The 24,998-nt window shown below is 40.4% G+C and overlaps 1 protein-coding gene across 1 annotated transcript in view; it reads right to left on the reverse strand.

Moving 5' to 3' along the window:
• Positions 1–23,670, reverse strand: part of ITGB8 (integrin subunit beta 8) — a gene marked incomplete at both ends in the record, with an annotated part of 42,312 nt that extends 18,642 nt beyond the window's left edge. The window contains 5 exons of the mRNA XM_084280268.1: positions 1,078–1,243; positions 3,021–3,267; positions 5,914–6,088; positions 8,731–8,816; positions 23,541–23,670. Of these exons, the coding sequence (XP_084136394.1) occupies positions 1,078–1,243; positions 3,021–3,267; positions 5,914–6,088; positions 8,731–8,816; positions 23,541–23,670 (804 nt within the window). The remainder of the gene's footprint in view (positions 1–1,077; positions 1,244–3,020; positions 3,268–5,913; positions 6,089–8,730; positions 8,817–23,540) is intronic.
• Positions 23,671–24,998: the final 1,328 nt, after the last annotated feature.

The following is a 24,998-nucleotide window of genomic DNA, read 5'->3' on the forward strand; positions in this document are numbered from 1 at the left end:
TTTAAGGATTTTGTCCAAGGCTTCAGAATAATTTACAGTGTCTATGAAGAGTGGCTTTTATTTACCTGCTTTACAGCTTAGTAAAATTTGAAAAAAAAACCTGGGACCAAGCTGTCCATTTTTAGCAGACTTTGGAAACTTTTGGCCTTGATTCATTTTATTACTAAAAAAAAAAAACAAAACAAAAAAAGAATGTGTAGATGGGCAAGACATAAGAACTGTCCTGACAGCATCCCAAGAGATGAGAAACACACTGAATTCTTGTGATTTGGACAGGAGTTGAAATGCTTTCTTTAAGAGGACCAGAAAAAGTACAAACAGCTTTCAGAATTTCTATTGTACTCTTCAGCACAGAAGTAAAACAAGATGCAAAAGTGCACTTTAGAACAAAGAAATGATTCTTATTTAATATGCTTATAGCTTGGGAACAACTGATGCAGATCTTTTCTGACTCTTTCTGCATGGTAGAGACAGTGATGTAATTTTCTTACTATAGAAAAGTTTTAGTTGATATGTATTATTCTTAAATATAAACTCTTCATAGGCCAAGACAACACTGAAGTGCATTGGTTTTCCTTATCTACAGGTATGCAATTGGTCCTTCAGTTGTGAATGCGTTCTTAAGTAGAAGAAATGTCAAATGGTATGTCTTCTCTTAGGAACACAAGGAAGGCTTTAACGATTTTTTACATTAATTGACTGAAATGAATACATGTGCCTGTTGAAGCAAGAAGCAGTTGCTTTCACTGTCCATCCTATGTTGGTTAGGCTGGTTAAACTCAGATTTTGAAGAACATCATTAACCAATATTGAAAAATATTTCCTTGTGCTCTCCTTTATCAGCTTCCATTGGAAAGAGAAAAGTATAGAAATGATATAATGGAAAAGGAGGAAGAAATTTACTATTATCAGCCCTAGAACTGACATTTTTAATTCAGTAAGGCTGAACACTGTTGTACCTGTGTGTAAATATATATACGCATACATGTATATACACATTATATACTGCATACATATACTGTGTGTATATATATATATACACACTATCATTTTGTCTTCTGTTAATAAGCTCCTTACCTGGCACACAGCTGCTTGGAGCATCGCATCAAAGCCCCCTTCAGGTGTATCAATATTCCCAGAAATTTTTTGTTTATTCACTGCATTTTTGAATTCTGCTATATTGTCAGTCAGGGATAGCACATGAATATAACCATGAGGAGGCATACAATCTAAATTATAATCACTGCAGAAAAACAAAACAAAACAAAAGTTTAAAACATTACACATTTTCCATTTGAAGGAGATATAAATATTCCCTATCAACCCATAAAGTCCTGTTATTAATGAAGATATATATATATGTGTACAGTAAAAGGAATACTTAAAGAAAAGTAACTACAAGTAAGATCAAGTCCAGTGGGAATTAGCTCCAATTACTATGAACAACAGATTTTTATTTTTGGTATTTCATGGAACTACATACAATATATTAGAGTTCATACAGTAACAGCACATATATATTGTTTCTGTACAGAATGAGAAGAGAGACAACATGAGTGATGGTATGATCTCAGGCAGATTATGATCCCATTTAGAACACCTACAGAGAAGTACAGCTTTGCTTTTCCTTAACCTGAGAAAGGGCTATTACACTGCTGCATTAAAATCCTTTAATAGCTTGATAGACGGACTACTGGACCAAAACTAAAATAAAATTTAAATTCCTATGTCCGTATGTACATGGACATAAAATTAATGCTGAGATCAGTTAAGAGTAACCTAATTAAATGTATTGGAAACTCCACTTCCTGTATCATCTTAGCTGTAAATGATACTTTTTGAAATTGTGTATAAGGGGAGAAAGGATGAAATTTGACTAAGTAAGCTAATGGCATACCACTTATACAGGTCATTGCTCTGTGACCCATTTAGGGCAGTGGGATTTACGGCACAACCTGAGGTGCTCATCTGGTTCAGAGGTGCTGAGCTGGTTTCATCTCACCTTCTATTGCATATGGTGTAGGCTTCTAGACTAAAACTTGCCCACTCCCCATTCAATTTGCAGTCAATTAAGAGAAACTGTCACTGTAAGGATTCATACTCCTACAGAGCTCTACTTTTAGGCAAAATGAATCTTGTCCTGGCAGTGCTGGCAGATATATATATATGTATATACACTGACTATATAGTCTAGATGACTATATCAGACAGAGGCATTTATATCTACCTAATGAATTCCACTACTAGTACCCAATTCAAAAATCACTGAAGTCAAAAAAGACACTTACAGACTTCACAGAACTTTGGATCATGTCAGGAAAGATAATATCAAGCAAGAAGGTATGAATATTTTAAAGTCTCTTTTCCAAGTATTACAGTTTTTAAAGGCTTGAAATTGTTATGAATAGTCTTGTTCCCCAGAAGGTTTTGGAAGTAATCCCTCACTTTATGTTAGTGTTGAACACAAGGTATAAAAGACATGGCATGTAAAAAGACATGCAAGCCATAACACCTTTCTTATTTATAACAGGAGTTTTCATATTACAACTATGGAATTAGATCAGAGGATCACTTTTGTTCATTAAAGAAGCTGAAAGAAACTGCATCACATCGACAAAAGTAGGTAAGTCCTAGGTCAGGAAATACAAAACTTTATGATGAATCTAGGGAACATATATTCAAAATAACTGAAAGTTATTTAATAGCACTTGGCTATAAAATTAAGGGAAAAACATATTCAAATGTTCCAAAGCAACATGTTGTTTGGCTTGCTTTGCTCAAGAAAATACTGAACATTTTTCCTGATACAGAAACAGTTTTTCTGAAATCACTCACCAAATATTTCAGAAGTGATCAATGTATAATAATTTTCAGCATTTTCTTAGGAACTTTGCTTGAGAACAAAGTCATAATGAAACAAAGACACGTTCTGAAGAGCTTTAAAAATAGACATGCAAAATACGTATTTGTGTAATGAAATATTTTCTCAGTGGTACAGTAAATATACAAAGACTACATACCTGCATTGGTTATGGATTCTACCTGGATGAATGCTAATATAGGGTGACACAGTTTTATCCACATAGGATCCAAATCCAAGTCGAAAATCAATAGAAATATTCTCCATCTTTTTAGATAAAGCATACCCAACGGAATTTAGTTTTTCTATATTGTTGTGCATAGAGGCTGAGACATCAACTAAATAATAAAGATCCACAGGGTATTTCTCCAGAGGATGGACTTTTAACATAAAATTTGCTTCCCCTCCTGATTCAAAGGAAACAAATAAGTTTAATCGTTATTTTCTGAATGGAAACTCTTAAAAACGCATTTATTTTTGCACTGACTTCAGCACAAAGTTGTTTGTATCAGCAAACAGGAAAACAAACAGATAAGAAAACCTCCCAAGAGTAAATGAAACCTTGAAGGATCATTCAAAAATAAGCCATAAAGGGGGTCTTTGTAGAGTGACTTGCAGGACCACTGCACAATTTATTGCAAAAATTTGACTTCTCCCCATTTTCCTTTAAATTCCTGGTTATGCAATCCCTTTGGCATTATACCAAAGGGCAGCTATGATTTTCAAGGGACACAAATCTGCATACGAATTGTGAGCAGTTATGACTCACAAGGGACACGAATTTGCATACGAATTGTTGTCTGTCACTTCAAGGTTGATGCTTGTATGTATACAAGTGTATCCTGCAAATAGTTTAAAACTACATGTGTACTATAAAGCCAGAACCGCCTGAAAATAAATTATGCTTCAAGTTTATACCAATCTATTTCCAAAGAGTCAATGAGAAAACTCAGGAGGATCAAAATGTGGTTTTTTTTTAAGAGGTTTCAATATTAAAAAAAAAATAAAATCTTTTCATATAGAAAACAAAGCTCTTTTTTATTTCAGGATGACAGAAGTCAGTCTTTCCTGAAAGAACCACATCATGTTCTCAGATTAATAAAAACAGTAATGCTTTGGAAGCCAATAAAACCAGTGCCAGCATTTTTGCTTGCCTAATATTCTGCAATACCACTGAAAAGAGTGAGGTGACTGGACAGGTAGCATAGTTACAGCAAGGCACGACTTCAAAATGTTTATTTTTTTACATGTGAGCTCACAGAAGAATTGAGGGATCTTCACATGATGAGTGCAGGATGTAGTTCAGAATTATGTAATGAAGATACAGCAAAGGACAGGAGGAAGGGAGATGTGCTAGCAGAATTACGCAGGTTTTCAATGAAAACTATCGCAGCACACTGAGAAACGGAGTCACTAAGAAAAGCCTCTGCCACCTGAAACGTGACTTATCTATTCAGGATGTTTACTAGTGCACATGAAATTGCTAGATAGCATAATTAAAGGACAGGTAGCAAAGATCTGACCCAGAAAAGTTAAGCATGCACAGTAAGTACTTCCTTCCAGTGGTCTTTCAACATAATCCACCTGAAAATGTCAGGATTTGTCTGTATCAGGTCTTGAATGAAGGAAACAGAGTTTCAGTGTGCTATGACTGACATGTTTCCTCTTTGCCAGTATGAATCCAACTACTTTTTGCAAGGCACCCTTGCAGGTCTCCAATCTGCATACAGTGAGCTGCTGACTTCAGCTTTTATTTTTTCCCATGTAAATCCTGACAGTTGGATATATGACAACAATGCAAAAAGCCCCCAGTACCAAAACAAAACCATCTTTGTCTGCATGATTATACTGTATCAAATTTCTGTTTTGAGGCACAACCATAGCTGTATATCTGACTATTTCTGTGTGAAATAAAATATGGGCGGGATGTCTCTATATCAAAGGTTATTGTTCTGGAGCCCTTGGAATTTCAGTCTTCTGACTCACTAATGCAAAGTATATTCCAAAGTATATTCCAAAGTATACGGAACCCCAAACTTAGTTTCACCATTTCTCATTACAGAGTGGAGTATTAGGCACTTCTCTGGAAGGAGAGTGATGAGGAAATAAGAGGAATTGTTGATGTTACTTTCTTAGTTTTATTATTATGAAGATGCAAAGCCAGAGTTCCTTTGTGCTTTAGAATCATGCACATCCTTCCTTTTTCCCTTGTAATTGACAGAAGGATCTGTTTTCCAGTACAAAACAGTGAGATAATTCTGCTATTCACTTAATGTTTTTCTACCAAAGATTGATTCTTTTTAAATGATATATTTCTTTCTCTAACTATAGTTTGCAAAAAAAAGAAATAAGTTAAATTTTATGATATGAAACATCCCTGAATACCTTTATATCACCTTCCACTTCTGGTGTTGGCTACAGCTATTTTAGAGACAGAGAATATACACTGATTTGAGTTCAGGTGAGAGCAAATAGAGATATACTAGAAAAATCTCAGATCCATAACAGGACTTTCAAGTTTTAATAAGGGCCAGGTGTCTCACATTTTATAAATTAAATGTTAGTCAGTGAATACCTATATCTCTTTTAGGAATCTAGTCCTTTCCTATATAATGGCTTCAGTGTCTTCATAGTTGTCTAGTCAATGCATGCAAAGTAACCAAATAATCAAGAAGCTTGTCTGAATTTAGGAATTCTAGCCCAATTTACTTTCAGTGAGGAATTTGGTTTATATGTATGTAAGGGAAAACTATTTGTTTAGGTAGGTAAAGAAAAAGAATCAAGAAACCACAGCAGAAAACAGAAAAGGCTACCAAAATCCCTTTTCCACTTATCACTTTATTCTGACCCTCAGCTGTGTTTGACAGAAACACTTCTTGCTGAAGACAATACTTGAATATGGGAGCAAGGTTATCATAGTCCTAAAATATAATGTTATAGCATCTTGATTCAAAATAATTATTCCAGCCACTTCTTCATGAAGGATCTGTACTAAGTAGTATTATATTCAATTTAAGTTAACTTTAATATCAATGTGTTAGAGACAACCCAACCTGGACGCATTTGGACTGAAACTCTTCCTGGTGTCACTTGTGTATTTGTTTCATGGTCACTGGGTATTGTGACATGAACTGTGGGATTTTCTACAAAATCTGATTGGCAGCCTCTTTTCATTAAGTTGAAAACAGTGTCACAGCGTCCCTTCTGTGTTGCGCCGGCCATGAAATCCTGTTTTGTAAGAGACAAAAAAAAAAGTACAAAACAATCTGAGCTGAAAAAGAACAACTATCTTCAAAGGAAAGAGAAAAACAAAATAATAGTCTTTGAAACAATAAAACATGCTACTATAATTGCATAAATTGTAGAATAAGTTCATGGAAGTCATATGTTTTCAATAAGGGCAATGACAAAATATTTAAATTAGAAGTTAAACCTAATTGCCACAATGAATTTTTCTACAAAGGAAAAAACTTTTGTATGAGAAAGAGGATCTTGCACAATCAGAACAAGCTGACTTTGGAGAAAAAGGAAACTATGTACGGTCACTATGTCACTAAAAAAAAGTTCTGTGCTATGCTATGAGTTAATTATATCAAGAAAGTGTCATTCAGATGTCATCAAGCCAGGTTAGATTTTAGAGGAATTGACTGGTAATGTTACTCAGGCTAATATTTAAAAGTAGCAGCAGAAGTCAGCTTTAGATTTATCTAACCTGAATTTGTCCATCACAGATGTTCAAGTTTTACCCTCATACCCTACACCAAATCCAACTACGCTGAACTATAACCTTTCAATCCCCAGAAAAAGGGGTCTATATACTACAGGATGGGACAGTTTAAGTTGCCACCAACATAAAAAAGGTCTCTCTAACAACAGGAAAATGATTAGTAGTAGGATGACCTCATATGCAGCACATCCTTTGTTGCAGTGGAAGGGCAAAGAGGCCAAAATTGTGTCAACATGATCCAATGCAAAATTCCTTCCTGATCACAAATCTGATGATTAACATGATCCTGATCATGCAAAGAAAAAAGAAAAAGACAAGGTCCTTTGTAGTCTTTCAAAGCATTGGTCCATCCCAGCCACAGCTGAAGACCAAACAATGGGCAATCTCTGATATTTCAGTGGCAGATGGGGAAAAGAAACAATAAAAAAGTGCACACAGCCACCTGTGTACTAAAGAATAGTCATCCAGACCCTGAAAAGACCAGAGAAAGCCCCTGAAGAATGAGATTAAATAGTCATGCATCTTGTTTTCCAAGTTCCAACTCATTTTTATAGTCTATCTCTGATACATATTTTCCACAACCTCCTTTAACAAAGATAAGAGACAACTTTTTAGGTTTCTGCTACTTATGTACCCTTTCTGATACATATACATTTCAAAAGGGTAAGTTTTAAAATTTATAAATAACTTCACTACTCTCATTCTTACCACTAAAGACTGATAGATACATATCATTTTCCAAAATTTATTCTGTGGGGCTATAAAATCAAAGCATCTTAAGTGCTCCTCAGGGATGATTTTCTCATTAAAAACATTGTTTAGACAAAGAAGGCAAGCTAAACTGAAAACTGTTGCTGTAACTTTACTCCAGAAAATGTCTATCTTCATTAACATGGGTTTTGCCATTCCACAAGCATGGATGAGTGCATAGGTGAACTGTTTATCAAAGCATGGCCTAAGACAGCTTGACAAACCTCTGGCTTCCATGGAAAGCTCTCAGGATTGATATGAGAAGTGAAGCAAGGGAAGCAAGGCAGAACTGAAACCCAGTCAAATCTGTGCACCCAGTGAGAAGGAGACCTATTGCAGCTTCATAGCAGATGTAGCAGGATAAAATTGTGCCCTTTTAAAGACAGGACATCAGGCCACAATAATGGGCCCCTCCACGTTGTAATCCATTGTGTCATCTACATGTGTCCTAAGGCTCCTCCTGGAAAATGAGTACTTCATGCCTCTCCTGCATGACTTTTCCCTACACTTGTTTCAGACTAAGTTAATCATTCCAAGACACAATATCTCCAGTAGTTACCCCAGTGCCTTACACTCCTTATCTCTTCCAGGAACAGCCTAGGAATTTATCTACCTTCTGTGCTAATGAAAGCTACCACAGATAATTTGCATGTGACTTCCAGAGCATGAGCTGTAATTGCCAGTGATATTCTTAAAAACATTTTTCCTCTGAAGTGCTTAAAACTTCCAGGTCCAGCCTTACTTGAAATCATATACATGTGGGGGTTTTTTTTATTTTTTACTGTCAGACGAACCCAGAAATTCCTATATTATTAGTTCACAAAGCGATAACAATTTCAGAATAATTCTTGCTACCTAGGATCTATCTGCTGTGATGAGTCTCAGAACTGGTAGTTTCAAGTGTCAAAATAAGAAAAGTATCATTTTTTCTATTTGTGACAGGGTCATAATTTACAGTGAAGTCAAAGTTAACTCCACTGTTAGTAAAAGCTTTGGCTAAATGCAAGAGGTGTATATGTATAGACTTGCTCTGATATATAATGAGGACTTAATATAAATTACTGATAAGCAATTTTGCTGTTGAAGCCAAAAAACGTTGAACTTTCAAAGTTATTACAAGTCTGCCAAAGCTGTCTACAAAGCAGATGGAATGCATTAAAAAGTTCTCACTTTATTTAAAATTACTGCAATTTTCCAAATAAAAGATTGTATTTTCTCCTTTGGAAACAAAATATATTTCACATGATTTCTCAGGTTCTGTCTCCAGAGGTCATTAAAAAGATTTTCTTGCTATTTCTCACTATAATTTTCACACTTCAAAAGTCTTTTATCTTTATAAAGATCAGAAAGAGCTAAAATATAAAGTTAAAAGCAAATAAGCAAAATGCCATACCTCTTGAGCACACCATCCACACTCTGGACCTAAAGCAAGACACTTAGTGCATGTTACTGCATTTGAAGTGGCACATCTGTTTTCCTCTGCAATGAAATATAAAACCAAACATTCATGATTTATGATGATATGTGGGAATTGTAAAATACCTAATTTTAAACCAAGATTTCAAAAATTACTTCACCAGATTAAGAGTGTTGACAATGTATCCAAACAGAAGTAAATCAGAACAAAGGCAGCCCGGTGAGGGAATACTTGCAGTATTTTTTTCATCTACAGTCTAGAACTATGTGACCAAATATATATAACAGGCCAAAATGTTAAGATCCTGATTTAGAGTAATTTTGAAGTGTAAGTTTATCTTTGGCATGTACTTTGCTGATTTACTGCCTAATGGAAAAAAAATTTACCAGGTAGCTTATCTCTTCATAGACATTTTCCTCCTAAGTCATTTACACTTGACTGAATTATTCATTATTCACTCTGCATGGAACCCAAGATATTTTCTCACCTTCTATAAATATTCCCCCTCTGCATTTTCTGGAATGAATAGTTTCCCAGAAGCAGCAGATTTTTTATAAAGCTTTTTTTCAGAAGTGAATACGAATTTATCCAACACTACGTGTATCACAGATTGAAGACACACAATTCTGTACTAACAACTGCAAAAATTATGCCTACTAGGGTGTCCAGCAGCAAAACCCTTTATACCCCTTTCACAGCTTTGCTTCACAAATCACTGCTTAAGGTATTGCTCTTTGCTATGAAACTCTGGCAGTTGGAATTGAGAAGAAATAGCCTTTTCAAGGGACTTGGTCAACTCAACTTGAATGTAGCATTAGTGCACCCTTTCAGCACGTTCAGCACAAGGCTCTTGCAAACCAGTGTGCCTCTACATGTACAGAATTTTCTCACCAAGAGCTATCAGGAAGGTACATAATAAGACTCTTGAGAGCACAGCACAGTGGTTTAAGAATGCTGCTTACTGGTATATACAGCATAGTATACTATATGATTATAACATATAACTGGAAACAGAAGGGGTGTGGTTGGTAGGTCGAGAGAGGTTCTCTTCCCCCTCTACTCTGCCCTGGTGAGATGCCACCTGGAATATTGTGCTCACTTCTGTGCCCCTTGGTTCAAGAAGGATAAGGAACTACTTGAAAGAGGCCGGCTCAGGACCACAAAGATGAATAGGGGAGTGGAACATCATCCTTATGAGGACAGGCTCAGGGAGCTGGGCCTCTTTAGACTGGAGGGCACGGAGAGATGGTCTCATCAATGTCTATAAATATGTAAAGGATGAGTGTCAGGAGGATGGAGCCAGGCTTTTCTCAGAGATGTCCAACAGTAGGACAAAGAGCAATGTGTGCAAGCTGGAGCATTGGAGGGTCCATGCGAACATCAGGAAAAACTTTTTTCCTGAGGGTGACAGAGCACTGGCACAGGCTGCCCAGAGAGGTTGTGGACTCTCCGTCTCTGGAGACATTCAAAACTCACCTGGATGCATTCCTGGGTGACCTACTCTATGTGGTCCTGCTCTCGCAGGGGGGTTAGACTAGATGATATTTTGAGGTCCCTTCCAATGCCTAATATTCTGTGATTCTGTGACACTGGAAAGGCTACATCTCTTAAGTGACCCATCATGACACTGTGAACATCATTATACCAAAACAGTTTGAAAAAGCAGTTTGGTTTTCATCCAAAGTTTTGGCTACACGCACTGTCTCTCAGATTATTTCTTCCCAACCTGTAATAATATAAAGCATCTCTCTGAAATAAGAGCAGCCTCTCACAGTGAAAAGGCAGTATTAGAAAAACATGTATTAAAATATCTTTTTTATCATTATTCAACTGATTTCAGCTATGGATTCAAAGATGTGATCCCGTTTCACAGACAGCTAGTCCTCATTAGGTGACTTTGAACAGCTGATGATCCAAGGTACTAATCACAAATTGCAAGTTATTAGTATCAACACCACGTATCCTATTATCAGTATTAGCAAAAAAGAAAAGCCTAGAACAGCACAATTGCAGCATTATACTGATAACATATAGGTTAGTGGCAATTTCATTCATTTCAAAGGTCAGAAGTATATTTCTATTTCATATAAACTGCTGTTGACAATTTTTGCCATGCAGGCAATGTGAGAAAAGAAATGTACATGAAAGGGAGAGAAGTTCCTACAGATATGATAAGGATAAGCTGAAAAGCAGCCCAGGAAGGTGCTGGAACAGAGAGGAAACTGATTAAAGGATGGCAGAGGTAGGCAGAGATATATAAAGGAGCAGTCGCTAAGGACAGAGAAAAGAACAAGACAAAATCCAAAAAGTTTTTGTTTGTTTGTTTGTTTGTCTAAAAAAACACAAACACAGAAAGTTTGATTTGAATGTGAAACAAGAGCAAGCTTATTCTGCACTGACACAATAAAACTTCTTTGCATTTATAAGATGGCAACAACACATTGTGTGGTGGAGTCTGAAAGAGGAGTCTTGAAGACCATAGAAAAAGCTACCACAAACTGCAGGAGAGGAGAATGAGGGTGAGGATTCCAGGTAGGTACTGACATGCACTGGGTTGTAGAGCTTTCTAGGCAGTCCTGGTAAAGTGCAAAGGCACAGGATGAAAAGTTGTTGAAGGAGTAAAAAATGAAAGGAATGTAATAGTTCTTGGCACAGAGTAAAGTGATGGATTCAGTAGAAGTGTCACAGGACAAGGAAAGATGTGAACCGCTGATGTGCAGTGTAACAGAGGGTAAAGACCACCACGGGGCAAAACAGGGAGGAGATGACATGAACTTTGACTTTACATCCACTGTAAGAGGCAGAGCTTTCTCATAAACAGGTGACAGGAAGGAATGAGAGACCTGTGTATCTAGCTATACAGATAAGGAATAAGTCAAATTAATTCCTGGTCATTGTAATCAGTAAACCGAAGTAAACCAGATAATGAGTTTGGCCTAATTTTCCTGCACAATTTCTGAGACTCCTTTCCTAAAAGAGATAATCCCATCTGCACAAAACAGGCAATGTACTCTCCCAATTTCTAATGCTTCCTAAAATTAAATGCCATTGACCATGTAACACAACATTCACATCTCATTGTAATGTGAACTTGGAAAAAAAAAAGAAAGTGTCCATAGCTGGAACAACTGTACCATATTTCCAGATGCATCAGAAAACTGACCCAAAAGTAATTGTCCCATTTTTTTTTTTTCTGTATGGCTAGTTTACTGAATCTATTTTGGTTTAGTTTATTAATACAGCCCACCAGAAAAAAATATAGGGGTGTGTGTCTTTTTTAACTGCTAAGGCAGAAGAAATTATCTTAAAATCCAGTTTGGGTTTTCAATGTGATCATGGCAGATGAAATGCTTTAAAAGATGGGATATACACTATTGCTGGATGCAAATCTCTACTGATAACTCCCCGGTCTCAAGAGCCCCATTTTCGCAACATGAAGTCACAGATTGGCAACTGACAACCTTGGTACCATTGGCTCAAAAAGTTGATTTTTTTGGACTGAAGAGAAACTTGAAAAAGGTTTATTAATGCCTAAGACATATTCTGAAGTTCCCAAGTACACAGCCCCTTATAACAGTAACATTTATGGATGTGGCTTCATTCACCAAATATTTATTATTTAGTTATAAGTTTACTCTAAGCGCTTAACTGACTTAGTTTAAATTTTTCAGTTTCTTTAAAAAATCATATGCTAAAGCAAGAAACATTTTTTATGAGTTGGCTGAAGAAAGAACCAAGATTTTTCCTGCCACTTCACCAAAAACGGAGTCCAGACAAGACTGAGTTACTGTTCAGCCAAAGCTAAGGGCAAGTTTCTACTGGCTTAGTTATAACTGATGTATGCCAAAAGGTATTTTCAACAAGGGCCAAAAATTGTGCTGGGAACTGCACAGGCATATGCATATAATAAAATGTGAGTGTGGCAGGTTAAACTGCACTTTTCTAGCCTCCTCCACACAATACAATCAGACTCCAACAACTGCAGCTATTTACAATGATAACAGGTGTGGCAAGACTTAACCCTCAGCAACAAGATGGCTCAAGGCAGGACAAATATCATAGATGCTATAATCATACCCTGCCTCCTAATTACAAAAATAACATTATCTTGACTAGGATATTTATCTCAGAGATGGAATAGCAATAAAACACACTGGCATTTGAGAGGGGATGCTAAACAGGTTTTGACACAGAGAGCACTTTGCTGCAGTACAGCCAAGAATTCGGATTTACATCAACTTCACTGTTGGTACAAGTTTGTGCTGGTTTTGGAGGGTGTACCATTTGGTTTCTTAAAAGAGAAAGCCAAAATATAACTAGCAGCTTATACTGCCTGATCACGGTTGTCAGACTTTTGAATGCTAGTTAAGGCAAGGATATGAAATTATTTAGCCTCTGCAGTCTGTGCTTTTTTCCTGAAATTCTGTATCTACACTTGTTCTAGGGCAGCAAACAAGCTATCGCTCTCCATAGATAATGTGGCCTTCAATAACTTGCACGTAGCATCACTTCTGAGGAAAACCGCAGCTTTTATGCAGTATCCAGCAGTTGCCTTCACCTTCCTGTCTGTCTTCAGGAGCCAAACGTGACTCTTGCAGATGGGAGAGGCAGTAACTGTCCCAGCTAACACATGGCTTCTCAATTCACTTTGGTGGAACGTGCAGATACAATGAAAAGCATTGTAAAAATGTTACAGAGGGGGAATTTTTTCCATGATTATTGTGTCTGACACTTACTTGCTCAGATTACAAGGAAAAATGAGTGCCTGTGCTTAAACTGACAATCCTAAAACCTAATCCTGGATTTAGGGTTCCTTCCCCCCCCCCTTTTGCAAGCAAGCAATAATTCTCTTTACCCTTTGTGCACAATGCCGTGCTTTAAAAAACATGCTTTGTCACCAGTTTTTCCAGGAGGGTTACAAGGTATGCCTCAGAATCAGCTTTAAAGGGTACTTGCCTTCTCCCAGAAAAGGAGATTGCAACTTGAAAACTGTACCTCTATTATGCTTCATAATAAATTCCTAGGATTACGTGAACAAAAATACAGACAAATTTTCTTCCCTCTCTCTTTTTCCTATTACATATTGGATTTGTTAATTGGTTTCACTTCTCTATTAATGGTTTTCCACTAGTTTCACTATTCAGACAGGAGCTAAGCTGCACACTGATTTGAAAATATCCTTTACCAACAAGATAAGCAGCAGTAAACTAAAACTCAGCATGTAAGAGACACATGTTTGCTAAGAAAAAGATGTGTAAAAGAAAGGTGTAAAACATGACTGGCACTGTTGAATCCTGTGCCCTAGGAAAATACTTCTGTAAACCTGACAAGTGAGTAAAAACACCTCTCTACTAAAAAAAAAACCAAAAACCAAAAAAGCCAATAAAAAAACCCACCCTCAATCCTTTTTTCCTAGTAGTCATTAAAAAAAAGGGTTACAGAGTTCCTAGAAAGAAAATTGGAGCATATTGGAAGAGATAAACCAGAGTGTGATTATATAGGGAAGAGATATAAATGAGAAATAAGTATATGCACATCTGGATAAATGCAGTGAAAATCATCATTAGCAAACAAGTCCTGATGACTGATAACAAGCTCCCATTCCTAACTCTGCCAATATCCCCTTGATACTTTTGGGGTTTCCTACTTAATCTGCATTACCATATGAACACAGTACCCCACTAACACAAGAGGCATTACTGAGATTGACGCAAATGATATAAAAAGCCATTAAAATGCAAAGTAATGCATCAGTCTGCCTCATTGTCTGAGTGCCTGCCTTTGCAAACTATGCAGCAAAATAACCAAGATCTTCCTTTTTTACACATTGTACAAGCGCTGAGTGACACTACTTGAGACAGATGATGCTGGATATCAGCTGAACACAGCAAGGCAAAGGAGGAGGAAGAAAAAGTGGAGAGATCTGTCAACACAGCAGGAAGACTCTGGCAGAAAAGGACAGACATAGCTGATGCAGGAGGACAGCAAATGTATCAGAAGTCTGCACATGGAGATGGAGTTCCCAAGTAATGCACAGGCACTTCCATAATTAGGGAATGATATAGATCCTAGGTTTCAAGGAGGTACTCGTGACGCCCCTCTGAGCCTACGTGTATCTTTCTTAGCATCTCCTCTCTGAAAAGTTCTACCACTTACGGAATGTTGTGCATCATTTAAGAGTCAAACTTGGAGAACAGAAGTCTCACACAGATGCATACAAACTCAAACTTTTCATGTATATGTATCAGTTTAAAGGAGGTTTGTTTACTTTGCCAGAAAGATGCCTTTAGCAGCATTTTGGGAAAGGTATTACCCAAAACTGCTACTGGTACAGCAGTGAGGACTCACAAACACAACATTCAAGCCACAGCCTCAAACATGACCTTGACTGTGGGAGACAGAGCTATTGACTACTCCAGACTATCTTTGTTCCCAAGCCACAACACAGAATGAAAACAACCAATGTAACCTTGAAATTTTTCACTAAATGCAGATTTTGTTTCTCAGCCAACTTCACTTGTAGCCTCTCCTTTCTATGAAACTTCCTGCTTTTATGGGAGATGGCTAAATTTTGTTGATGCAATCCGTGACTGCAAACAATGAGTCAAAGACTATTCAGTTTCTGAAACCAACGTGTTCTGTCTCCTGCAAATAAAAACACAGCACAATTTACTCCAATCACATAATTAGAAGAGACTCATTTCCCACAGCCATTTGCTTTTATGGCATAGGTTTGATGGTGCTGTGTGCACAGCTTAGCACCAATAAAAATGCAAAGCATATGGAACCAGAGTGCTTTAATCTTTTTTTATTAAATCCGTTGATTTAAAGGGAACTTAAGGATGCACAGAGCTGTGTTAATTCCCTGTTTCCTAGGAAAGAACATGGGCATGGGAATCATTATACTCTAGTCATTTCCAGCTACTAGAATCTCCCTTGGAGTCGGCCAGCTTGGATACAGTCATGCTGCTTGAGTGAAGCCTGGAATGGCTACTGCCCTATTTCATTGCTAATTTTATTTCTTGTATATTAGTAAGCACTGCTAGCAAGTAGCAGATCAACAACCTCGAATAGTCAGCATATTCCTGTATATACTACCAAGTTTTTACTTAAATATGAGGTCATGAAAAATATAAAGGTAAACACAAATGACTACTTTTTGTCTATTTAAGAAATTCAGCCTTGAACAAAAGACAAACCCAAGCTCTACCTCCCACCATCTTCTATAGCTCCACCTCCTCAAACCAGGGCCTGAACCCCAAATCGCCTCCTTAATCTCCCTTGCTCTTGCATATTTAGTCTTCACCAGATTGTTGCTTTCCGCCCTATAGGAGCACTACCTCTTCCAACTGCTCTGCTTTATTCCCAGACCCAGAAGTAGTGCAGAGGATGGGCAAAACAACTCAGAGTGTTTCTTCTCCAGGAGTGTCACCACCAACTTCCCGATCCACGGGTTCTTAGTCCATAGCAATGCAAAGAGCTCGCTTCACTTACTTTTACCTGCATATGTTGTGAGTTGGAACAAATTTAGTCTGCATTACAGACCACAATTCTCAAAGCTGAAAACCAAATGGAACCAGTCCCTCAAGTCTGAACACAAAACCATAACTGGGTTGTGCTTTTACAGTTTTTCTTGAAACCACAATCCCCAAACAAAAACCTGTGCATGTATTAGAAAGACATTAGGGTTAAAATAAAACACTGAACACATAATACATAGTTTACACCCACCATGAGAAAGGCTGAAGGACATTAAATATAAGCTAAGACCAATATCAGAGAGGCTAACCATCACTCTTTAAGGACTTGTAGTATGCAGTGCACAAGTTTGGGAGGAGCATTTATTCAGCAGGGCTATTTAAAAAATGTTATTGCTTTCTGGAATACAAAGTGTTTGGTATTTGTTATTTCAGTAATTGTCTTTACAATAGGATTCTGAATCCTCATACATGGTTATTGGCTCTGAGACAAACAGAATGTGGTAAAAACTTTCTGGGATTTTCTTCTAAATTATTTTTGTTATTTTTATGCTCTTTGAAGGCAGAAACAGATGTCAAATTTCAATTGACTGTGTGATAACAAAGCACAAAAGACTCTTAAAATCACATTTAGCAACTAACAACTGAATTTAAAGTCCTTTAAAGACTAAAAAGTCATTAAAAGTTAAACTGCAGTGCGTTTCTGAAGGTAACTGATCAAAAGTGGATCAACAGAAAGATCTTTTAAGAGAATACTGACAAATTAGTTTCTCAAATAGGAGATTATGTGTTGTTCACAAACAAAAAAAACATGAAACCCAACCATACCTGCCTGGGAACAAACACTGGCCAAACTCCATTCTGGGTTTATAAAAACCTGCTAGGTTCTTCTAATCTGGGGGCAAAGGTTACACAAAACATATAATGTATGTAGCCTTGCATACTAATTGTAACTACTGATGCATATAAACTGTTTGAATGCAAGCTTCTGGTACTTGTGTATGCTCTGCAGGTGCAGTTTAAATGCTCTGTAAGGGACAGCCTTCAAACACGCAAAGTCAAGATTTTAAACAGGTAGTGGTTTATTTAATGTTTTGAAGTAATGCCACAACATTTCTGACAGTAAAATACAATCCAACAGATTTGCTTAGATTGGAAGAGGATGCGTGCTGATGTCACTAGCTTTATTTAGGTCATTTTGCATCATTTGTGCCAGAGTGTAAACTTTCTCGAGTTTTCTTATTTTCTGCGAGTTCTGTTTGTACAAGAAGATGGGATTATGGTTCAGCTTTCCAGCAAGAAGTTCACATCTGAAAGTAGCATGTTGTCCTCAGCACAGTAGTAATCCCTACCACCCTAGAGAGATAAAATGGAAATAAACCATACTCCTAAATACAACAGTGTACTTCGCTTAGTCTAATTCCCTTGAACCCTAAGGAGAAAGATGAATTATTTTGCAAAGGGCTGTTACTGGTTTATTCAGGCTTGGACTACTTCTGCGATGCCACCATATCTCATGCAGTGGTACCTATAATACAGCTACAACAACAGCAAAATACCAAAAATAGATATGCTTTCAAGATTGGAACCCAATGAAATACTACTTTTAACAACTGAAATCCCAAGTCAGGGGGCAGAGAGGAGGCCTGAATAAAAATAAAAATATCATTCCACCTGCCTGAAGCTACAGAATTTTTCTCCTCCAATAAATATAGTTAAAATCACTGGCTTAGTAGCTCTCAGTAATTATAAATATTTCAGACTCATTACTGTCACCATGGGAAATAGCAGGCATATGACAATGAAGTCATGGGAAGCATAAAAACATATGAAGAAAAAAGTCAATTATGAGCTTTACAAACTTTTCAATTTAGCAAATATAGCCTCAGCTAGATGTTGCTTTTTTGGCAGCTTTGTAATGCTGCAAATTCCAATCATCCTGAAACACTCACATTTTGCTCAAGGGGTTATTCTTGTTCTGCCACCAGAACAAGGGGGAATCCTGAATGGCTGGCAAGAGGCTTACTTTTCTTCTTGAAGAAAGGTTCCATTACAGTGGACAGTGAACTAATTCATTAGAGCCCTACTTCCTTCCCAAAAGCTAAGCTAAATAGCCAAAGTCCATTTATGTAAACTGCCAAAAGAAAAAAAAAAATTATCTTTTAATAAAGTTCAAGTGCTTAGAGAAGAATAACAGACCATATCCTACTTTGCCCATCATAAATTATGCCTAGTTAAGCAGATCAGAAAGAAATATTACATCTTTCCACTGGTTAGACAGAAGTCAGCAGTTAGTAATGGGCACATACAGGACCTTTGAAGACAGACTTTGCTAGAAAGGATGACGTAAGTAGAAAGAGAAACACCAAGGTCTTAAGAACTTGATTTTAAAAACCCACAGAAGTTTATTAATGAGAAGGAATTTATATTCTTTACCAGAATTTTGTTTTCAGTACATTCAACTTGAGAAGCCAGCTTTACATCAAAATGACTGCACTGTTACGGTTCACATATATGATCTTGAAAACATAACGTGATTTTAGTGTCCTTAATGTATTTTAAGAACTCTGAGCAAGCTTTAAAGCTCAAGACACAAAGCCCTTCTTGCCCTAACGAAACTCATTAAATCCCAATCACTGCCTAAGATACACCTATCCTGATGCTAAAAAAGTATGGGTTTGCTATATGCAGTTTTTTAATGTACATTGGTGATAAATAAAATATTTTACAGATTTGTACAGTGAGACCTATTCTAAAGAAGAGAAATCCCTAGCTTCTAAGGACTTACTCCCAAAAATAATGATGACAAGCCTGGCTTTCTGAAAGAGTCTTGATAAATATCAGCAGGTCACGCCAATTTACACATTTTTTAAGTACAGTATCTTATGTTTATCTTCTCATACCTCCTACTGTAGATTGGTAAATAATCCAGATCGTCCCAAATTCAAGACATAATTAATGTGGACACATCATCAAGAGCTCTTTCTAGGACTTGGAAAAATACTGCCAGCATTTATGTACTTTGTGAAGCAGAAGAGAAATTATAATCTGATGTTTCAACTTGTCTTGTTAAACATACAACCAGATGGGGGTTTATTTGATTATTTTATTAAGCTTCCATAAAGCTCACACTCTGACATCTTTCTGATGCTCTGGAGAGATAAATTAAACTTAAATTGTACTTTTGTGGAAAGTGGAGTTTATTAATTCAGGCCTCTTGACTAACAGGGCATAGTCCCTTCTTGCTCAGTTATTGCAGCTCCAGCCCTTGAAAGTTTAAGGACCAGAAAAGAAGCTACTGCCTCTTCGAAGTGCTATAGAGAGGATTTATGCTGCCTGCAATCTTCAGGCTGTGTTCACAACTTCCTTCAGCAACAGCATGTCCAAACTGACAGAGCCAGTCTTCCCAGAGCATCATGAGTAATTGCCTCTTTGGTTGACAAACTGCCCACCTCCTCTCTTATCCTACTCTCACCCCATCTCAAATATCTGCACCATGAAAACACTGTAAATACTATACACACAACCATGAATATCATTCAACTTGGAAAAACCATAAAGAACCTACCACATAATCCCCCTGAAGATACATGAAATTGCAACAGACTAACATCAGTGTACAATCTGCAAAGCAAATGTATGCATATATTGGCATAATATGCTCCTTGGGCAATGTACAGGTTGGCCAACCTTTCCTTTGCTATTCCTCAGAACTGCAACCTACAGCCTTCTCAAACACCCAGGTTGGATTTCCCAAAAATGGTCCAATACCCCTAGGGAGCAGATCACACACACAGACTCAGGAAATTAAAAATGGGTTTTCTCTTCTTCTTGGATTGTTTTAAGCCTTAGGAAAAGCAGAACTGTCTCAGTGCTGAGTAGCCCCTACAGCACAGCTTCTTCCGCTGACCCCCATACAGAAATGGGCCAGCACAGAAATCAACACACAAACACTGGTTAAAGCTATCATGATGTATCCTTTATTTCAGACTTTCTTTTCGGGGTTGTTTGTTTGGTTGGGGTTTTTTTTCTTTTTTTTGTGTTCCATTCTGGGGCATTTCCTGACCACCTCTCTTCAAAAGCAGCTCTTCCATGGGTGGCTTGAATGACTTTTCCTATTCCTTCGAGAAGTAACACAGTAACAATTTATGAAACTTTCTAACTAGAGGGAACACAGATGAAACTCTGACATGACAAGACTGGCAAAGCACCAAGGACCCAGATGAGGGAGCATTAATGAATCTGTTTGGCATCAGAAGTCATGCTATTGGGATGAATCAATTAAAAGTTGTCCCTGCCATGATTGCATAACCTCTACTTTCCCAAAGCCCCTAACTGGTCTTTTTAAATGGCCCTCTAACGAAGGCTGAAAATACTGACTTTTATAAGATCAAGAGATTTGTCAGCTATGGCTATGTCACAGAACTGTTGTGTGACTGATGACTTTTTAACTGGGGATAAAGATTTTCACACTGTCCCATTGCTGTGTGCACATCACAAGTAAACTCTGTTTACCCAAGTGTCATACAGGAATGACTACATAGGTATTTCTGAAAGCACCAAACAGGTTTATTAACATTTGAAAACTAAGGTAAGAACTGTGTTTGAGACACTGCTGAGATTCGAACTGATGTTCTCTGTTAACCTTGGCCACTTAGTCATTCCTCAGTATCTAAGCCCTACATATCCCATGTGCTTATACAGCATATAAAAACTAGAGAGTTTCAACAGCTTAGTTTCTGAACAAGGCCAGGGAACTTGCTGTCCCCACTGAAGTGAGCACTTAGACAGCTGGTTAACACAATGCATACACATGCTCTTGCTGTAGAACCCAGCTTTTATTCAGTTCACTGGTTTACATCTTTAGGAGTTTTTCAGGTTTCAATGTTTAAATATAAATTTGGGGTCTGTAGAAAGCACTATGGAACCAGCTCCATTCTTATGTCAGGTATTTGTTTTAGTTGGCTTAGCCAACTGCAAATTTCCTTTGGTGAGACTTACTGAACAAGGGACCCTTTGTAGAAGGCAGCAACACTAACCTTTTTATCTGAGCTTACAGAACCTTTAATTTGGGACTTGCAACTTTACAGCGTTGTGAGATTTCCTTACACACTCCCCATAACTTCAAACCTGGGGCCAAATTCTTCCTCTACTTACTCCCAAGCAATAACTCACATCTCCAACTGCAGTCTGAAGAACAAATACCCCAGGTAGCATCAAACCACTTTTTTTCTTTTTTTTTAAATTTTTTTCCAATTAGAAGAGCCACAAATGCTCCAACAAGAATGAATAAACTTGAGTTCCATGTGCATTTCATATTCATTCCAGTCTCTTTTAGAACCGGAGATTCAATGCAACAGACACGCAGGTTCTGCCAACTCTGCACATAAATAAACCGAATTTGCTGATGACACGGGAACAGCACGATGCTCTTCTCCATGCCCAGCACTTTCAAGGCAGAAGGAAAGAGGAGTGGCTGCTTCAACAAAGCTTTGCTGCCAAATAGCTGTACATGGAGCTGCTGCCCAGAGTTTCTCTCAAGCAGCCTGCAGTAGTTCAAACAATCCAGGTGGTACTGCACTGGCTGATAGAGCTGTCACAACTAAAAGTAAAAAGCACACACCACCACCAATAATAATAATGAAAAGTTTCATGTGTTCATTCACAGAAAAACAAAACAAAACACTCTTCAACTGTGTCTCTAGCCTGTAAAGTGATTATGTATGAAGGAAAGAATTCACTGTGACTTTCAGCTTTCATGAATTAGCAGAGGTTTCAAATGAAGAGCAGAAAAAAAAAAACCAAAGTCTATCTGAGTTACAGGCTTCCCAATCTGGGAGCTGTTGTCACAATAAACACGTAACCCATGACGTATCACTCATGTATATTTTCACTGTCAAGCACAACAAAGACAGCATGCAATCTTTGGAGCAAAAATCCCATGCACAATCTTCCCCTATGGCATTCCGTTCTGCTGCATTATTTGCACAAATGAGTACTCAGAAGCTAAGCTCCTGAGCAAGCCCAGCACTGCACTCGGGCACAGAGCTACCCTCTCCATGAAGTTTCAATTAGCCTTTCAACTCAATTACACCGCATAAAAAAGAATCTGGGATACTAACTACAAGATGTCATGCTTCATAAGAAATTTAATAATATTCTATTTTATTTTTCCTATTGACATTTAGTTTGGTTTTGAATTCAAAATATGAAGCCAAAAGCAAAATAAATTATCCTATGAAAGTTAACAAATTATTCCATTGTTTTTAATAGCACTGGGCAAATCCCACTGAATTAGGCATGAATTTGTCACATATGCAATAAAGAACTTAAGACTAATATACTGTTCCCATTGTAAATCTTATTTTTAGAGGTTACATGTTAACATTTTAAATTAACTCCAGGCTTAAAGTTGGAATATGCATTTATTTGACAAGGGGGAAAAAAAAAGTGATTGATAACTTGACCTGCTTTTCTGACTGCTACTAGTTAAATAAGATCCTTTAGGAAACACCTGACTAACCTGATAGCTCTTGTCTGATTAACTGCTGTGCGAGCTAAAAGTACATCTGCACAAGCTCCTCTCAGTCTGCATGCATCAAAACCGATGCCCAGGGTTTGGGAATACCTTCCACAGTTTGAGGGGGGTACCTACGTTTACCAGAGCCTTTGTCACCACCAGTACCACTGCTACCAGGGAGCTGTGAGCATACAGGTTAGTTACCCCAAGGTAAAGAGAAGACAATCTTCCCATAACTCTATCAACTTTCAAACCCTGACACTAATTGCCATATAAACGATGTGAAAACGAGTGTTTCCATCCTCAAGAACTGACCGTCCTCAGTTTGTGAGCTCTCGCGGGGGTGGGGGGTCCGTGTGCCGCGTCTCGGAGGCTTGCGGAGGGTGACCGGGCACTTCAGGACCCACAGCACCCTGGAGTGCAACAGTCCCCGTGGGCTCCCCACGCCTCCGGGCAGCTGCCACGGCTCCGTAAAGGCTGAGCGCCCCCAGGACGGACAATGAAATCACCGGCTCGCACTAGCGGTACTCAAGCAGTGTGAAGTTTGGCCAGGGGCCAGCCACTCCCGCCCGGCTCCCCCCGCAGGTACCCTCCGCCCGACAGCTCCGCCTGGCCGGCCGGGGCGACGCGTGCCCGCGGCGCCGGCTGTCAGGCTGTGTCCCGGGGGCAGCCACCGAGCCGGGCCATGCCCTCCGCCCACGCACGGCCCCCGCGCGAAAACCAAACCCAACCCCAACCGCAACCGGCCAAGGGCACGGCGAAGCAGCCCGAGGGGCTCGGCAACTTACGGCGCTGGCAGAGTCCCGGCACGGCCGCCAGCAGCCGGGCCGCCCCCAGGAGGGGTCCGGGGCCGCGTTGGCACTTGGGCACGGAGACGATCCCCGCGGTGAGGCACGCCAGCAGCGGCACCCACATCATGCGCCGCGGCCGGCACCGTTCCCGCTCCCGCTCCCTCGCCCTCTCCTCGGGGCCGCGTCTCGGCGCCGCGGCGCGCTCAGTCCCGGCCCCCGCGGGGGCGGCGGCGGCGGGGCCGGGGGAGGGGCGGCGGCGGGCCCGGTACAGGTAGGGAGAGCGGCGGGGCGGGCGCGGGCCGCCGCATCTCAGGGGCAGCGCCTGCCGCGCCCCCGCGCCCCGCGAGGGGCGGCCCCCCGGCGGCAGCGGCGGAGCTCCGGCCGAGCGCGGAGAGCGGCTCCCTCCATCCGCCTCCAGCCCGGCGCGCAAGGGGCGCCCGGCCCGGCCGCGGGGAAGCACTTGGCACCGCGCGAGGAGCGACGGCGGTACCGCACCTCCCTCAGGGAAACAACCTCCCGGCGGCTGTCCCCGCCCCCCGCGGCTGCCGCCCCCCGCCCGCCCCCGCCGCGCACCCCCGCCGGGGCGCCGCGCCGCCAGGTGGGCGCTGCCCGTCGCCGTCCCGAGACGCCGCCGGGGACGCTTCTCCGCGCCGCGGGGCCGGGGTTGGAGTAGGGAGGGGCGGAGGGTGGGTGCGCGGCGGAGCGCGGTCAGCGGAGCCGCCGCTGCCGCCCGGGCCTCCCGCAGAGCCGTCGGGCGCCGCTGCGGTCTGTGCGCGCCGGGCCCGCGGGTCTCTCGGGTTGCTAGGAGACGGCAGCGGGGCAGGTTCCGCGGGCGGGGGCGGGCGGAGGCGGGGGCGGGCTCAGCGGTGAAGTCATCGCACCCGCCCGCGCCTCTTTGTTCGGCGGCGGCTGACGGCACCCATTGTTCGCCGCGCCTACGGCCGCCGCGGGGAGGCGGGCGAAGGCCGCGGGCACCGCTCCGCCCGCCCCCGCTCGGCGGCGACCGTGGCCCTCTCTGCGTGTGAAGTCAGCGCCGCAAACAGACGGTCATGCGCCCGTCTCCCCCACCTCTGAAACTCCTTCGTTCTCCCTTCCCCGGAGCGTCCCGCGGCCAGCAGCACGCCCGGCCCCCGGTGCGGGCCGGCACACCGCCCTCCCACAGAGCGCCGCCGATTACTTGACGTTACCTAAAAGCACCTCCCCTCTTTTTATCGCCCCTATCGCTCTCCCCGAGTAATTTCTGCTCGGAGTTTCCATCCCTTCGGGCGAAGTGAGAGTAACGCAAAGGTTAACCGTGCCTTGGGCCGGGCGGAAAGTACCTCGCAGTGCGGGCCAGGAAAGCCCCGCCGGGCCTAGGTGCGTTCTCCTGCCCAGCCCCACTCAGCTTCCTGGCTCTCCTGTCGTTACTTCTTGCCTTCCTCTCAGAGGAGGCGGTGGGTGGTAGCTTCCCGGCAG

The sequence above is a fragment of the Gallinula chloropus genome (assembly GCF_964237585.1).
Source record: "Gallinula chloropus genome assembly, chromosome: 2".
NCBI classification, from domain to species: domain Eukaryota; kingdom Metazoa; phylum Chordata; class Aves; order Gruiformes; family Rallidae; genus Gallinula; species Gallinula chloropus.